This window comes from Oreochromis aureus, linkage group 20, assembly GCF_013358895.1.
Source record: "Oreochromis aureus strain Israel breed Guangdong linkage group 20, ZZ_aureus, whole genome shotgun sequence".
NCBI classification, from domain to species: domain Eukaryota; kingdom Metazoa; phylum Chordata; class Actinopteri; order Cichliformes; family Cichlidae; genus Oreochromis; species Oreochromis aureus.
In genome coordinates this window covers 33,552,110-33,570,846 of record NC_052961.1, presented here as the reverse complement: position 1 = coordinate 33,570,846, position 18,737 = coordinate 33,552,110, and the positions used below count along the sequence as shown (strand labels likewise).

The following is an 18,737-nucleotide window of genomic DNA, read 5'->3' as shown; positions in this document are numbered from 1 at the left end:
TTGCCAAAATCCAATGTATCCAAGAGACTTGTAGAACTTAAATTTTTAATATATTTTTTGATTGGTTAATACTTGCTCAGCTCTGAAAGGTTCATTTTTGATTTACCCTGTATTTTTTTTTAAACTTGATATTGCCCAAATGTCTTGAGCCACCATCTTTTTTTCTTTCACCTGCTGTAATGTTGTTTTTGAGTGCTCTCCCGGCTTTATGAAGATCTTTCATAGTTGTTCTTTGGACATTGGCTGCTTTTTAAATACTTTTCAGTCCAGTCTTTGTACATCAAGATCTTCAGAAGATGTTTTTTTTTGTTTAATCCACATGCTAAACTATCATTCCTTAAAAAGTACCTAGCAACAGGTCTTATGGAGTGATGAATACAAATGTCTACATTTTTGATTGAAATCGCTGTTTTATGTATGGTAGAGGTTAGAAATGAGGCCTAACAGTGAGTGTCTACAGCCAAAAACATGGTGCAAGCTCTATCATGGTTTGGGACAGTTCAGCCAGTGGTGTTGGGAATTTCGTCAAAATGTAGAAAAGAGCCGTCAGATTTTAATCCACAATGCAAAACCATCTGGAAAGAGTCTGATTGTCAACAGTTTCATTTTCCAGCATGGCAATAATACAAACTGCACTGCCAGTTCAATAAAAGCATTGACAGTGTGAAAAACACACAGCAGGAAAACCACACAATGGAGTACCATCACTCATGACTGGCCTCCACAGAGCCCAGACCTGAACATTATTGATTCACTGTGGGAGCATCAGAACAAAAGGCAGGCAACAACCAAAGAAGAGCTTCAAGACGGTCTTCAAGACGTCTGGAAAACTGTTCCTTTTCTTAATTTTTTAATTTTTTTATTGTTTTTGTCCCAGTGTCGGTGAAGTCTGCTGTCGCTCCGTTCCCTATTCTGGCCCACTTATTACTATTCAACCATTCAGCATTCAGCAAACACATATGTCATCCGCTTTGTGCAGTTTGAATTTTAGAGGACTGCATGGGAGTATGTTTGCAGTGTTTATTAAATTAACTAAAAAAAGGAATTTAATAGAACAGGACTGCCAGTCAGTGGTTAATTGCTATGTCAATATGTGTTAACATTCATGATAACTGTTTAATAATTCAATGTTGTTGAAACAGGAACTTCACTGAGCCCAAAAAAACTTTTTCTAAAGGACGAGGTGTCAATCTTTAAGATGCTTTGCCAAGATTGTTGTATTAAGTATTCGTACTGGTAACATCCCAATTATCAACACAGGCTAAAGATGGAAAAGCCTCCAGCATTACTCATAAATTTTGATGTACGATTGGTCATGTTTGTCATGTTTCACCCCCAAGTGTGTGAGACCTGGTGTGTGGGGTTTCTCCCCTCCTTACTGTACTATCCAATATACTATTCAATTTCCCTCCAAAACTTGGGAATATTGGAAAGTCCAAATCTTCACGACCACCCTCAGCCTGCACCCTCCCCACATCGCTTGACTTTTGTGTGCAGCCAGGAATCTTGGTGGATCGTACACCATCTTTGTGCATGTGAGAGGTACGGTAGGGCAACACAGCATGGTTCAGGCCAGGAATGTGCGGTGTGTGTGTGTGTAGGCTGTACAATAGAACCTGGCTCCCTGGGGGTGGTCAATGGGATGGGTTTTACCCCCTGCTGGGTGATGAGCACCACATAACGCTGCAGCTGTCAGCTCCTCTTAACCACCGCTGTAAACACATGTATTATGAGGGCACATCAATGCACATGTACACACTAGAACATACGGGAGCACACAGACGTGTTAAAGGTGTGTTATAAATAAGAAATTACACACACAGCACACATACATGACTACAAACACAGGCACACAGTCCAGTACTGTGTTTGTAGAATTCTAACAAGTTTGAAAGTCAATATGATCACCTTTATTCTTCAACACAGTCTGCATTATTTTAACAAAACTTTCTTGTAAGTAGTCTTCAGGAATTGTCATTTGTTCCATTATGAAGATCTTCCCACACTGCTTCAGTTATGCTGAGGTCTGGGCTCTGGGAAGGCTAAACCATTACCAATAGTGTTCCATTGTATGTTTTTCTACTTTTTGTCTATTGTCTAGTAAAAAAGTGCCTAAACAATTTCAAATTGGTTAAATGCTCAGTTGTCTGTGATGATATAGCACTGGTTCATTACGGGTTGGGTTAGGTGCTATTTCTGTGCTTGAGTGATTCATGGTTCAGCGTTTTGTCGCTTTATAAAAATGATCCGCTGATAAGTTGTCTGTTCTATGAATGGTCAGGTAAGGACTTGACTATAAATGAATGATAAAGGAACCAAAGAAAAACTTTGAAAGATTTGATTTGTTGTAATAGTTTTGTCCAGTTTAAGGTGGAAAAGACATGTTTTTTTAACAGTTCAGTTAACATCAACAGTATTTGTGCCACAAGAAATTTGTGAAAGCCTATTCGTGTCATGTGTTTAGCTAATTCTCATATTCTCATATGAGAATTCTCATAAAAGCAAATGTTAACATGCTCAAAGCAAATTCCAGCATATTAGCTTCATTAGCTCATCAATGCAGATGCCGGTACATTTGGAGTTTTGCATGCATGTACAGACCTCTGTGCATCTTTGCAATATGCATTTGTTTTCCACACTCAGATACACTCTCTGTTCACATGACTGCAGCATAGAGCACACCTGGCATTGAGATCAGTATTGAGAGTGCTCAACCTTGGACTTGGCTGGTATGTTAGCTTGCACAGGTTGATCACAGAGGCCACTGAGGGTAGACAAGGGAATGCAAAGATGAGCTGAGTAAGAAAAAGTTCATACGGTCTCTCGGAAACACAAGTTCATAGACGCCAGGGTTTTGGTGCTGGTTTTCATTAGGATTGACTTCATAGTTCATGGTCATTCATCATCATTGTCATTATCAGGGTGACAGGTAGTGCAGGTTTTCAGAAGCCTGAGTTGCTGTAAACACAAACCACCCCCAGAGGCTTTACCATCCATACCAGCGCTCTCTTTCTTTACCCCAGTGCTGCTTCAGTGTTGTGTGCTTTCCAAAGGCTTACAAGAGCTTTAAGTACATACATGTACAAGTGCACGCACAAAGCTGGCTTTGTGCACTGATCTGTCATCTACAGACACACATGATGAGGGATGAAGCTATGTAATTGCATTTGGCCTTTACTAATGGGTGCACAAACAAAGGTCCTGTGGCTGTAACGGGAATCATCATTTACAAAACAGCTTTTCTCCTGATCAGACTTATCATTCAGCTCCCCCTAGTGAGCTCAGAGGAAGCTTGCTTTCAAAGTGGAGTTTGCAAATTACATTATGACTCAAGTCAAACCTGTTGAGTAGTGAGCTGAGTAATGTTTCAAGTTTAACTTGATTGGGTGGTGTTTGGTTTGTTATGTGATTATGATACTGCATCGACTGTCTTATTTATTAAAAAAACATTTTTTTTGCTTTCTCTTCCACAGCACAGTAAAGATGCAAAGCAATATTTCCCACTCACCACCAACCATAGCTGTTGGGACTGGGTGAGCACCAGAGTGAAGGAGAGGAGTGTCTAAGGAAGACGCAAGAAAGATTTTCACTAACAGGTAAAATGAAGGTTTATAAGTGCGTGCAGTGTTTTCACAAGCTTCGAGGCAGCTGGTTTCAAAGCTTGTATGTTCTGTTTCACCCCAGATTTTGGTTTACCTTGATGTTTCCTGTGGCTCATTGGCTCTTTCTGTGATCAGATCTGTGTTGTCTTCTTTTTCAACAACCTCCGACCTGCAACTTCCCAAGTTGAGCCTGGGAGGCAGGGGAGCTACAAGTGAATTTTCATGGCAGCGGCACTCTAGGGCTGCCATGGCAGCTGCTGCCGCCGATGCCTCACACCGTATTACCGCACTGACGCCGGAGGAAGAGGGACGACGGACTGCTGCCAAGCTGTTTGGGAGCGCCGCCCCACTGCCCCTGACAGAAAGAGAGAGAGAGCGAGACAGGGAGAAAGAGAGAGAGAGGGAGGAAGGAGGAGAAGAGGTGGGGAGAGCAAGTGGGAACGAGTGTTTGGTGTGTGGGGCTCTGTTCACCTCACCAGAGAAGCTCCGGCTCCACGCCTTGAGTCACACAGGAGAGAAACCCTTCCACTGCTCACATCCACACTGTCCCAAGGCCTTCAGCTCCAAATACAAGCTCTTCAGGTACAGAGCCTTGATTTACATCGTTCAGTTCACATCCTTTTGAATACAGTGCGACACATGTCTGTTTCATTTAGGTACTTGAGTGAATGTACCAAGTTTGGTACATACAGTTAAGCCCAAAATTATTCATACCCCTGGCAAATTTTGACTTAAAGTTACTTTTATTCAACTAGCAAGTTATTTTTTGACTGGAAATGACACAGGCATCTCACAAAAGATAATAAGATGATGTACAAGACGCATCATTGTGGAAAAAAAATATTTCTCAGCTTTTATTTACATTTGAGCAAAAAGTATCATGTCCAGAATTATTCATACCCTTTACAAACTGTCACAGTCTCTGGGAAAATCCAAAGTTCCATCCATTCCAAATAGTCAAAGCTGTTCTAAAGCATCCTAATTACCCTGATTAATTGGAAATAGCTGTTTTGATCAACCCAACAGGTGAAAAACAGCAGCTCTCTGCAGGTGGTCTGTGGACATTCATGGCTAAGACAAAGGAACTCAGTGAGGACCTGCAGCTGTGCATTGTGGCTGCTCACAAGTGAGGAATGGGCTACAAGGCCATATCCAAATGTTTTCAAGTTCCAGTGGCCACAGTGCAAAGTATTATTAAAAAATACAAGATGTTCCACACTGTGGAAAATCTCAGAGGACGTTGTCGGAAGCCAAAAGTGAAACCTGTGCTGGCCAGGAGGATAGTGAGAGAGGTGAAAAAGAATCCAAGGATCACCACCAAGGCCATTCTGGTGAATCTGGGCTCTGCTGGTGGCAATGTCTCAAGGCAGACAGTCCAACGGACACTGTTGGGTTCCACGGATGCAGACCAAGGAAAACGTCACTTCTCCAGGCACTTCTAAGGCATGCAAAAGCTCATTTGGCCTTTGCAAATGCTCATCTGGACAAAGAAGAAGGTTTCTGGTCTTCAGTGTTATGGTCAGATGAAACAAAAATTGAATTATTTGGTCACAATGATGTTGTCTTCATTTGGCATAAAATGGAGAAGCCTTCAACCCAAAGAACACCATCCCCACTGTCAAACATGGTGGTGGGAACCTAATGCTTTGGGGGTGTTTTTAGCCAATGGACCAGGGAACCTAATCACAGTAAACAGCACCATGAAAAAGAGCAATACATGAAGATTCTCAACAACAACATCAGGCAGTCTGCAGAAAAACTTGGCCTTGGGAACCAGTGGACATTTTTAGCACGACAATGACCCAAAACATACAGCAAACGTGGTGAAGAAATGGTTAGCAGACAACACCAGTAACGTTTTGCAGTGGCCTAGCCAGAGTCCTGACTTGAATCCAATTGAGAATCTGTGGAGGGAGCTAAAGATCAGGGTGATGGCAAGAAGACCCTCCAACCTGAAAGATTTGGAGCTCATTGCTAAAGATGAATGGGCAAAAATGCCTGTGGAGACATGCAAAAAGCTGGTCTGCAATTATAGGATGCGTTTGATTGCTGTAATAGCCATAAAGGCTTTTTTCTATTGATTATTGAGAAGGGTATGAATAATTCTGGACATGATACTTTTTGCTAAAATATAAATAAAACCTGAGAAATATTTTTTTCCACAATGATGCCTCTTGTACATCGTCTTATTATCTTTGGGGAGACACCTGTGTCATTTCTGCTCAAAAAAGAACTTGCTTGTTGAACAAAAGTAACTTTAAGTCAATATTTGGCAGGGGTATGAATAATTATGGGCTTAACTGTAGATATGTAGATCTGGACATGCCCCTTGCTCTTAGACAGATACAGACACGTTTCACTTATTTGGTGATCACAGTTCTGACTAAAGGTTAGGGTGGTTTTCAGAAGATATAATATTCCAAACCCGAAATAAGCTAGCATTAGTCTAATTTCGTAGCAGGACAGTCAAAAAATCATAATGTCATCTTGAAAGATTGACATGATCTCAAATATAAAATACTGCAAACCTGTTGTGCCTGTTGCTTAGTTTTGGCACATTTGCACATTTCACAAGCCCAGCCGCAGCATCTTTATATATCTATGTGAGCTTTATAAGGTGATGAACTTGTTTCCAGCCTCACGTGGCCATAAATTCATTTTTAAGTGACTAAACTCACCAGCATGTCCGTGTGTCTGGTGTATCAGAGCAACTGGTTCCAAAACCCATTCTGGTCCTGCTTGGAAGCCACTGTGACTCGTGTATGCATTTATAGTTACCAGGGGTTTGACTGAAAGAATGCATGCCTCACTAACAAACATGAGAGTCAGACGTGTAATTTCCCCTTCCATTCACAATCTCTACTTTTCACAGGCATATGGCCACGCACTCTCCGCAGAAGACCCACCAGTGCTCGTTCTGTGAGAAAATGTTCCACCGCAAAGACCACCTGAAGAACCACCTGCAGACCCATGACCCCAACAAAGAGGCCTTCAAGTGTGAGGAGTGTGGGAAGCACTACAACACCAAGCTGGGATACAAGCGCCATGTGGCCATGCACTCCGCCACGGCGGGGGATCTCACCTGTAAAGTGTGCATGCAGAGTTACGAGAGCACGCCTGTTCTCCTGGAGCACCTTAAGAGCCACTCTGGGAAGTCCTCAGCCGGTACTAAGGAGAAAAAACACCCATGTGACCACTGTGACCGGCGTTTCTACACACGGAAGGATGTGAGAAGACACATGGTGGTCCACACAGGCCGAAAGGACTTCCTATGCCAGTACTGTGCTCAGCGTTTTGGCAGGAAGGACCATCTGACGCGCCATGTGAAGAAGAGCCACTCGCAGGAGCTGCTGAAGATTAAGACAGAGCCTCCCGATATGCTAGGTCTCTTAGCTACAGGCTCTCCGCCCTGCTCGGTGAAGGAGGAGCTCAGCCCCATGATGTGTGGCATGGGGCCCAACAAAGACCCCATGATGGGTAAACCGTTCCCTAGTGGGGCACCTTTTCCAATGGGCATGTACAACCCCCACCATCTCCAGGCCATGTCAAATTCAGGGGTGGGTCACCCACACCCGTCCCTGATGCCAAGCTCCCTGTCTGCCGCTATGGGGATGGGTTGTCACATGGAATCTCCCGCATCTCTTCACCCACACTCCCATCATCATCACCATCACCACCACCATCACCATCACCACCATTCCCCTCCACTGCCCCCCCACCATCAACCTCCGGCTCCCCAGCAGCAGCACCAGCCCCAGCCAGCGCCCAAGTACCAGCTGGGATCTACCTCATACCTGCTGGACAAGCCCTTGAAAGTGGAGATGGAGAGCTTCCTCATGGATCTGCAGAGTGGCTTGCCAGGCCCACTTCCCTCTGCAGAGCCCCACGCTGCTGCTTCACCCCCCAAGGATGGACTGGAGCCCGCCACGGGCCTGGCGGATGAGCTCTGCGGGGATCCCCTTCTGTCTAAGAGCCCTGCGGTGATCGCTGAGTCTCTGTGTGCTGCTAACATGGACTTCTCCCACCTGCTGGGTTTCCTGCCCATCAACCTGCCTCCCTACAGTGCCCCCATGAGCACTGGAGGGCTAGTCATGGGTTACACCTCATCTGCGACCTCCTCAACTTCCTCTTCTTCCTCTTCATCGTCTCTGCACACTGCTGAGCCCCATGCTGCAGCAGTTGCAGCGGCAGCAGCCGCTGCTGTCGCCACAGCACCTCTTACCTCTTTGCAACCGCAACCTCAGGAGCAGCAGAGCTCCAGCGGGAGTCTGGGTCTTGGATCTCTGCACCCCCTCCCACCAGTGTTCAGCTCCAGCCTTAGCACCACCACATTGCCTCGCTTCCACCAGGCCTTCCAGTGAGAGTGCCGGCACCTTGCGTCTTGCCCAGCAGGAACGGCCTTCGCACCAGCCTCAGCTCAGCACAGATGTTTCGGGCTAATCAGAAAGTTGGAAAATTAAAATGAAAGAACATTTAGAAGCCTTAAATGAAAGTGCGCACAAAAGCTTTTGATTGAGCCTTAAAAGGAATTTAAACCCCTTTAAGCAAAAAGGAAAAGGTGAGAAAAGAAGTTGAAGTAGCTTTTATTTTGGGCTTTTTTTTCCTTATCCTGTAGTTATAACCATGTATTAACCCTTGTTTTTTTTTGTTTTTTGTTTTTTTCATTTACTTTTATCCCCCCTTTTTTTATCACCTTTTTAGTGTTATAGAAGGCAGAATCAGTAGCCAAAAGGCATGGTACTGCATACTTTCTAAAGTAATACTATAAAAAAAAAAAATCAAAGATAACTTTTAGATTATCTGTTTTGTTGTGACCCAGAAAAATATAGTTTGAAGTGGATATTTTGTTTTACTTATTTTTCTTTACCAAATGTAAGAACATGGTAGAATGCGTTTCATTTTGAGTTTTTGAAACACCCGTGCTTATAGCTTCAACTGTCAGGACTGATATGGAGAGAAGAGAGACCCCTGAAAGGAAAACACAAACTTTATGTTCTGTTCAGAGACGGCTCACACAGAACCATAAAAGTGACCTGGCCTTTAAAAAAAAAAAAAGTGCTCTTCGAACATAAAAAACAACAACAAAAAAAACAAAACAGAAAACCCCCACAAAAAATCCAAAACAAAACAAAACAAAAACTGATGTGCTCCTAGAGTCAGCTCAGTTAAAAACAGACTCTAATCATAGATAAGAGATCTGTTGGCTGCCACATACACATTTTTAAAGAAAAGCTAAGAAAGAGAAAGAAATGTGTGACACAGGTTGGCTTCATTTTATTACGTGTTTCTCAAGAGAAGCACTTTTTTTCTTAGCAGAAGGCACTTCACCTTTTGTCTCCTCCCTCCTTGTGACTAGAGGTTTTCACTGAGACAGAGAGCTCCTCGCTAGACTAGAGGAGGGCCGTCTTTCACTTATCTTCCTTTACAAGTTCCCCTGATAGTGATATAGTTGTTTGCAGCTTTTTCCTAGCTGTGCCGCATATCTCTGAAAAATATCTCTATTTTCTGAATATACTGCAACCACATCTTTAGGCGGTCTTTTAAAAAGATGCATCATCTTGGTAATGATGAACCCTGACATATGTGAATGACAAAAAAGAGCAAAAGAGTTACAGTGACAGATGAGGAAAAATGTGTTGAAGAATGTTATTGCAGTGTACGAAATATCTCAAAAAAATATTATAATGGCTTTTATCTCAGTAAGGTGTATTTTTGGTAGACGTATTACAACTAAATGATGATGTTTTTGATGTCTGGCAAGTTTACATGTGTGTGTATCTTACAATTTTGATCAAACAAATGGATGAAGTATTAGCTTTTTCCCTTAAGCTTTCTCTGTCATATCCAGTCTTTACCATTACATGTACTTGAGTTAGTTTAGAGGAATCGAAACTATGGATGGGAAATATATATAGAACGCTGTTAGTAATTTAGTAACAACCTAGGATTTGAACAATGTAGGGATGCTGATATTGAAGACCTATGAAGCTACGTGTATATAGTAGAATATATACTCACCGGCAACTCAAATTACATACACCTTGCTGGCATTGGGTTGAAATCCCCTCTGTCTTCAGAACTGCCTTAATTCGTTGCACAGACGCCACCAGGTACTGGAAACATTTCTCAGAGATTTTTGGCATGACATTGTTGTAAACTTGCTGCAGATTGGTTGGCTGCACATCCACGAACCTCCCATTCCAAAACATCCCAAAGGTGCTTTGTGGCATGACACATTATCCTGGTGAAAGCAGCCTTTAGAAGATGGACTTGTTAAGAGATGCTCTTCTGCATACCTTGGTTGTAACAAGTGGAAGAATTCACCTTTTTTCCCCATTCTGATGCTTGGTTCGATAGACTGTTTTGACCATGCCTATATGCCTGAATGCACGAGTTTCTGATTGGCTGATTAGATATTTGTGTTAACAAGCAGATGTACCTGAGAAAATAGCCGGTGAGTGTGTATCTCACTGTATACATACATTTATAATGGGGTGTAACAACTCTGTAACCAAGACCAAAATTGCAATACAAATATCAGTATTGCATCTTGGCTCAGTCTTCCCATGCTATGATACCCATGAGGAGCTGTTAATGCCTAGTTAAAGCAATGCATAGTTACAGTAACGAAAGCTGTAATGTTTTAAAGGTTGTTTAGAATAATAGAATGAAATCTTTGTTCATGATCCAATCATGATAAAGTTAATAGGCCTGTGTTAAAAAATGTTTTATTTTTGTTTTTCATCCCCTGAAAAAAAGGAACTGAGGCCGAAAAACTGACGTTTGAACTAAGCTGTGGTCTCAAAGAATTGTTACACCCCTAGCAAAACTGCTCTGCTGTGATAAAATCTTCAGTCCAAGATCAGTTACCTTGGATGTCTTGAAGTTCTAACCATTCATTACTAGTCCTTAAAAACCCAAAGCCCAAAGTTAACATAAACCTTAAAGTCATATAGGTGCTCATTATCTTTCCATTTAATTTAACCTGTATTCATTCCCTTTAATGTAATTATTGTGCCTTGATGGGTCATGCTAACTCTCCACTCTGTCCCTCTTTTATAGAGATTCTAGAAATGGTGAGAATTTGGGAAAAAAATTTTGCACACTTGTAGCTTAAAAAAAAACCTCTCTGAGGTCTAAGTTGACCCCAAATCTAACCCCTAACACTAACCCTAACCAGAGACAAAGAAAAATACTTTTTAAAAAAGTTAGTGGCTTATGATGTATGTCAGTTAGAATCAACAGAATTAAAAGTTGCATTTTCTGATAGCACTGAGTCATCAGTATTTATGATTTAGTCCTAGGAGGGGTGACATATACATGTCCAGTAATTAAGCACTTCTACCATCCGTACTTACCTCATACATCAGACAGCCACAGGAACACTAGTGTTATTGACATTTGAACAACAACCATAAACATAAACTGGGAGTCAGTCAGAGTGGCCTAGCTAGCAACTAGCTAAACTTTTACAAAGACCAAAAACCACATTACACAATCAGAAAAACAATTAAAACATGTCTAATTTTAATGATGCAAAGTTATATTTTGTACTTGCCATTGTAGTAAGAGGCAGAAGTTCATTGCTAACATGACCCATAGAGCAATAACAACCACATCGATGGGAAATACAGGTTTAGATCAACTGGAATTATTCTTAATCTTCTCATCGGTGACGATGCCCAACCTTAATACTGAACCCTAACACTATATTTTGGTGAATCTTTTTTTTTTTTTTTTTTTTTTTGCAAAAAATGTAAATAGTCTTTGATGTGTTTCAGTTAGCATGATTATTTCTTTTTCCTCTTGATTTGCAAGACTTGGCAGGACATTTTCTTTTAAATGTTAGATTTCCTTTAGCATAGGGTTAGCGTTAGGGTTAGTGTCGTCACCGGTAACAACCTCATAAGGTTAGATGGTCTTTCTGTGGCCTGACCAACACTGACAAATATGCATGTTCATATCTTTGCTAGTTCATTTTATTGGTGAATCTCATTTCAGTGAAAAACCTGATAACTCTGCCTTTTTAATAGTCGCTGTGCTACATGAGAACCCAAACATAAAGTAAAAACACAGAAAAAAAAAGGAAAAAACATAGCACATAAAAAATGGAAAGTCAAACACATATTGCTGCTTTTAGCTACGGTTGCATATGGATGACAACTGTAGACCACTAGAACATTTCATTTTTTTTCTATCTGCAAGATGGACAGCAAGCTGAAAACGTGCACGAAACAAACCGACAAAGTGTTCATCGGCCCCAGTACCACTCCCTCCGTACTCCTTCCTTTCCTCCTCCTCTTTCAGCTGCTTCGTAGAGTCAAAGGAAAAGGGTCTGAAAATATAGTGATATATCTGGAGGAAGGCAGTCGCCGAACCTCTGTGCTTTGACATTCAAAGCAAGAGGGCGGACACGTGTTTGACTGCAGGACTCGAGGTATCGCTTATACTCATATATTTGTTTTGTTTTTTGTCATTTGATATATTATTTTCTGTTTGTATAAAACAGGACCTCGAAAAAAAAAAACAACACAACACATCACCTCATTTTTATGTTTTTGTTTTTTTTGTTTTACCAAAACCTCGGGAGAAGAAACTATGTTTTTGCACAATTGCTTGTTGAAGAATGCTACAAGTGCTTTTCGTTTAATACTGTAGGATATAAAAGCCCGACAATGAGCAGCTGATGGACCCTGTTATTTACACAGGTGGAGGGGTTCAAGGTCCAGCAACTTTACTGCCTTCGGGTGGAAACACATTGGTCAAGCGTTAAAGTTGCGTACATTATTGCTTCAACCTCTTTAGACTTTTGCTCTTCTCCGTGCACCTTGGTAAGCAGGTAAAATTGCGCCAGAAACCTCTACTCTGTAGTTTCCATTTACACAGGTTAACCCTGACCCCTCCTTTCAGAAGGTATAAGAAGCTGAAAAATTTGGAATCACTGCAATGTGTAGAAAAAGCGTCCCCGCACAGTCTGACTGTTTAACTTCATCCCTAAAAATTGCCTTTGTATAATCCAAATTTCAAACTAAATTGGAGCAGGTTTTACACTTAATTAGAATCCCATTGGAAAGTCATTTTTTGATAATGATGATGATGGCTCTTGCAAAATGATCAGACGTCTGATCCTAAATTCATTAGCTGTCAGCACCTTTCTGAGAATTTATCATATTAAGAAAAGGTAAGACTGGTCTTTATTATGATCTCAAAAAAGGTGGTTTTATAAGAACTCTCTTGGGTTAAGCCAAACTTGTAGCAATCAAATTGAGCATTTATATATTTTTGTAACAAACAGTCATTTAGTCTTGAAAAAGCTTTTGGCATGCTTTTAGTTTGTCCTCCCTGGGTTTCTGTGAGCTAATCTGAATTCTAGCACTTTCAACCTTTAAAAAAAAAAAAAAAAAAAAGAAGAGTATTTTTTTTCTTTAAGATTTTCAGCTTATGTGTTCATATGTTTTTAATTTTGTATTGATCCTGTATATGTATGTGCCATTAGTTTGATGTGTAGACTTTATCAACTTGTGTATTTCTCTTTTCCAAAAGGATAACAGTATTTTTGATATACCTTTCACTAATATCCTTCTACATAAAAGACCTCTGCCCTTTTTACTTTTTTTGTTCGTTTTGGGTAACCAGCTTTGCCTTCTCTCACGTGATTTTTAATCAAACTCTACAGCCAAGTTTTTGAAGACAACAACCACAAACCAACCACAGCCTGCCACTGAAAGCCTGTTGTAAGAGACCTGCCATTTTTAGACCATGTAACCAAACAAAAGTAAAGTCCAGAGCGACCCCACAACATAGATTTTAAAGCTTACCATTGTGGTCACAGGACTGGTTGTCCCTGCCAAAACGAACAACTTTGTGAGTCACAGCAGTGAAGTTGACTCTCAAAAATGAATTTAAATTAATGTTACTAAACTCAGTTTCAAGCACCTGAAAAGAATAATTGTTTCTTTTTAGATATTTTAAGCAAACTGGACATGTGGTGAAGTGTGTGTGTGAAATTCAGATTTCATGCCTGTCTTACCACCTGATTGTACGGAAGCTCATTTGTGCCAAGAAGAGAACTAATAATAAAAATAATACTAATAATAATACAGACAGTACAGTCAAGTGAAAATAAGATATTATACAAAGTGTGATAAAGTGAGATAGCTATTAAAATACTATTAAAATCATTCCATCATCATTCCACACAGGAATGTTACAAAGTTCCAGGATCTGGTCTGTAACAGACCTACACATTCAGCAGGACAAGCTGCAGAAACAAATATGACTTACCATCCATAAAAATGTGTAGAGAACTTGTGTGAGAATAATCAAATATTTGTTTTTCAGTGTCACTTAACTTTAGTGATAGTGGGGTGGGGTTTAGTGATGGTACATTTGTGGGTAATGTGCAAACAGGACCTGAAAATAGCTACAGCCAAAGCATGGCCTAACAGACCTACCTATCCATTGTTTCCATTTTTGTACTGGTTTCCAAAGTAGATCTATATGTTGGTGTTAATGTGGTCATTTCATCTTGGTTTAAAAATGATCAGGCTGCTCACAGAGTTTTTCAAAATATTTTGAAAAATGTCATGTTGACTAAAAACGTGAATTTTCAAGTGAAACAGAAAGTCTTTGTACTAAGCCATGTTTTTAGGTCGTATTTGTTTGCATTTTGCTGTGTACTGCCAACACACACACTGATCTGAACAAAACTCAAACTGTGTTAATTATATGTTCCGTTTCCTGCTCTAGTCTATTGTAGATGTACATATTACTATACATCGGCGTGACTTTGTGCTGAACATTGGGGGGATCATGATCTTTGTCTAAATAAATAAACACATCTGGGTAAATTCCCAGATGATTAAACATGCAACTATTTTGCTGGTAATACCTGAAATGAGTAAAGAAAATCAACAACCTATTTATGCAAGGTAATTTAGAATTTTATTGGGGGGGGTTATATTGGTTGGGTCTGATTATTGGGGGGGGTCATAACCACCCTGACACCCCTGGAAATTACGCCCCTGTTACTATAAGATCTCACAGTACTATGGACAATGAGATCTTTAACTTCAAATTATACAAAAGATTACAAAATAACATCTCTACTTTTATTCAGTGCAATACATTTCTCTACTTTTCAGTATTTTGACATGCTAATAATTTGTTACTTAAATGTAATTGTAAATGTAACTTTAATCATAGTAATTAAAAAAAAAGCACAAAAAATAATACATCTGCTAAAATGAGTTTTGTTTCAGGCTCTATGAACTCTGTCCTGCTTGATCATATTTTATCATTATTTACGTAAAGTTAAAAATATAAAAGTTTTGACTAACGTTTCCTAATTTAGACTGTAATAACACAACTACAAGAGGATTTTTAATTAAAACAATATTTCATAATTTCAATTTACGATTGTTTTTTTGGCAGAAATGAGCTTCTGTAATTTGAGCTGATGTCCATATCATATCAGTCCTATTCTGAAACAATTGCAGTGTTGTTCTAGTACTCTGCTTGGTTGTAGCTCCATTACCTCGACCTGCACCTACCAGGGATGCACTTATTCTCACCTTTTCTTCTTAACTAGTAGGTGCAGCACACGCACACATTTTAAGGGAATTTCTATATCAGTTTAAATCTGAGAAAACTGATTAGATTTTTAATGAGGCTCTCTCTTTCTTGCCCTCTTTTTTTTTTCGCTGTTAATGAGAAACTGGGTACTGTCTGATGCAGGCAACATCCACAAGTAGTTTTATATATTTCTAGCTTAACGGAAGTCTTGCATTCCAACCTCTTTGTGTATCTTGTTTAGTGACATAGCCCATTTTATTTTTATCACTTGCTATTTACAGCCACCTCCGAAATAACCAAGATTTTAAAAAAAAGAAGGTGAAAATAGAGTTTTTGCATCCACGTACACTATATTATATAGCATCAACTACAGGGAGAGTTCTATTAATGATGTGCTTTGGATAAGACAGACAATGCGAGGTCTTGCTTTCTTTTGTTACATATCTCACATGCAATCAGTTGCTGCAATGTTAAAGTGACAGATTTGTATATTGGTTGATCCAAAGAGATGATGAACACAACAACAGAACTATTGACTTATTGTACAGTACAGTCTATCTTTGAGTTGTCATGTGTTATATTGAAATGATTAAAAGAAAAACCAGTGGTTTCATAGCCTCTTGGCATTCTTTTTTTTCATCTGCAAAACACTAAACCACACTAAAATATGTCAAAACATGATTCACATAAGATGTTATCATAAGATCTCAGTACCTTTTGAGAATCTGGCCTCTTTAGCAGTGTAGGAGAAATTTTTTTTTACTATATCAACTTAAATCAGGGGTGTCCAACTCCAGGCCTCGAGGGCTGGTGTCCTGTAGGTTTTAGATGTGTCCTTGATCCATCACAGCTGATTTAAAGGCTAAATGACCTCCTCAACATGTCTTGAGGTTCTCCAGAGGCCTGGTAATGAACTAATCATTTGATTCAGGTGTGTTGACCCAGGGTGAGATCTAAAACCTGCAGGACGGCGGCCCTTGAGGCCTGGAGTTGGACGCCCCTGACTTAGATGTTTTAAGGTGATTATGGGACTTTCTTGAGAAGAGAGGATTTTGATCGTGCTCCTATGAAGGACAACACAATCTAACATTCAGAAAACAGAATAAGTTGTTAAATAATTTTTTTAAAGTCATTTTCATTTAGGATATTTTTTTTTCCTGAACTCTGTATTTTGGGATTATTGTTTATTTTCTCTCAGCAGGAATAAGAATGCGCTACCGCTTGACCCGATCTACGAGATATATTCAAATCTGAAACATATTTATTTCTTTATATCATATGTCTGTTTTCAACATGCATTAAGATTTTTTTTTACTCTGTATCAGACTGAAAGATAAGCAATATTGCACATCACTAGTTGCAGAAATTTTAAACAGATTTTAGATTGGAGAAGTAGTGTAGAGAAACAGTTTTCCTGTTTCGGAATATGATGTGCATGGAGTGGAACAGGGAGAACCTCGCTGGATAGGCTTTATTAGCCATGCCAATGCTGTTTCTTGTAATGAGAAATGGGTTGAGTTTTGACCACAGTTAGGGTATTATTTATTTCTTTTTATCGCGAGAGAATACCAAATTACGAACATGAGTACGATGATGTGATGATTATTGACAGTAAATTACAAATTTCTCTTATTTATGCAAATTGTATTTTTTTAAGTAAGAAACTTACTGCTTTGCTAAAATAGCTTAAAACACTATCTCAGAATATTTTCTTTCTATATGGCTTGCTGCGTGAGTGAGTCGAAACCTCGTACAGGACCAGAGTCTGGATTATGTCTTAGAGAGCTATACAAGTGCGCCTGCATGCATAACTGAGTGTCAAGACCATCCTAATTATAGTACTAAGGAGCTAACCTATACTTACATCAATTGAACTGACTCCAACACATGTACTCACGGGCTGCCAACTGTGCCATAATTCAGGAATAGAAACTCTTCTGGTTTCGTAGAAGGGTTCGTAAATAGGATTTGAGACACCACAGCATAAACTTTGTCATGTGACCACAGGTTTCCACACAGTGAACAATTATGGAAGGACAAATCAGGAATTAACACCTTAAAAGCCATACACAGCAGGCATCTCACAAAAAATGAGGCCAATAGTGTGAAACAGTACTGCTCTATTGGTGGGGAAAACCAAGAGCTGGAAGATGAATGCTTTGTAGTTGAAACAATGCACTGATAGAAATGTTTTATAGAGGACATAGAGAAATAAGTAGTGGGAAAAAGCGAAGGGAAAACTACAGAAATAATAATAATCATATAAATATAAGAATTAAAAAGGTAAATGCTTGTGGAAGCAAAATGACACTGGAAACTGGAGTTTCTTAAATTTTTAAAAATGAATGCATGCATTTATTGACCACTGTGCTTGGTGCATTTAAATTTCCTCGCTCTCTCTGATTGGTAGATCCTTAACATGTTTTGTTTTTGCTTTGTTGTTTTTCTAAGAATAATGGCTCAATGTGATTATATGATCCAGGCTGAAATAGAAAACCACAAATTTTTAGCCCTTCTAAATCAATTTATTCATCCCTGATTGTGATTTTGAGGATGGAGTGTTGAAAACATAGATATTTTTATAGATAGCTACTCCGGACAGCCTCTTTCTCACATAGACAGACAGACAACAGTCCTAGACACTGAAAGTGTTGTTACTGTATTGCAGTCTACATGACTATCATTAGACTGGGGGACTTTTGTCCATATGCACTGCTCAAAAAAAAAAAAAAAAAAAAAAAAAAAAAAAAAGAGCAGTGGCGTGACATAGCAGGTTAGTCCATTTTACTGAAATGTGCTTGTTTGCTTGAATGACAGCATCAGTGCATGCTTATAATGAGATGATAATGTCGTGAGGGATCCCCTCCCTGATCTGGACCCGAGAACACCAAGGTCCTGGACAGTCTAAGGTGCAACCTGGTGGTGTTGGATTTTTCTTGGATTTAGGTCAAGCGAGCACAGTCAGTGGTATCAATTGCTTCATCCTCCAGGAATTGCCCGCATACTCTCACCACATGAGCTGGGCATTGCTTTGCACCCAGAGGAACCCAGGACCCCCTTTCGCCACAGGAGGGTCTGGCAGTAAGTCCAAGGATTTCATCCTGATAGCTAATGGAAGTCAGGGTGCTGTTGCCTAGCCTGTAGAGGATCCTCTGTGAATATACCTCCCCAGACCACCACTGACCCACCACCAAACTGGTCAAGCTGAATAATATTACAGGCAGCTTGTCCACAGCTTCTTCAGAACCTGTCACGTCTGTCATATGCGCTCAGGCTGAAGGTACTCTAATCTATGAAAAACACAGGGCTTTTCATAGCCAATTCTCATTTTCTGTGGCAAGTGCCAGTATTGGGCTAAAGTGCCACAAGGCCTCAGCCCTTTAGCCCTCCGTGAGCACAGGGCTCGTTAGACAGCGTTGGACCCTTAGGACAGCTTCATGATGAAGTCTGTTAATGATTGTTTAGTCACAGACAGTGACACCAGTGAGCTCCTGGAGGTCATGTTGTAGGACTTTGGCAGTGCTCCGTTTCTCCACTGCACAAAGGAGCAGAGCAGAGCAG

General features: G+C 40.1%; 1 protein-coding gene across 3 annotated transcripts in view; it reads left to right on the top strand.

Moving 5' to 3' along the window:
* The window catches only part of plagl2 (pleiomorphic adenoma gene-like 2), a 52,649-nt gene extending 36,864 nt beyond the window's left edge, over window positions 1-15,785 (top strand). The window contains exons 2-4 of one of the 3 annotated variants that reach the window (XM_031750119.2): window positions 3,474-3,596; window positions 3,787-4,184; window positions 6,475-15,785. In XM_031750119.2, coding sequence (XP_031605979.2) covers window positions 3,850-4,184; window positions 6,475-7,963 — 1,824 coding nt within the window. In that variant the 5' untranslated portion in view covers window positions 3,474-3,596; window positions 3,787-3,849 and the 3' untranslated portion in view covers window positions 7,964-15,785. Of the gene's footprint in view, window positions 1-3,473; window positions 3,597-3,684; window positions 4,185-6,474 lie in introns of all 3 variants that reach the window. The other 2 variants (XM_039604007.1, XM_039604008.1) reach the window with 2 other exon arrangements.
* The last annotated feature ends 2,952 nt before the right edge of the window (window positions 15,786-18,737 follow it).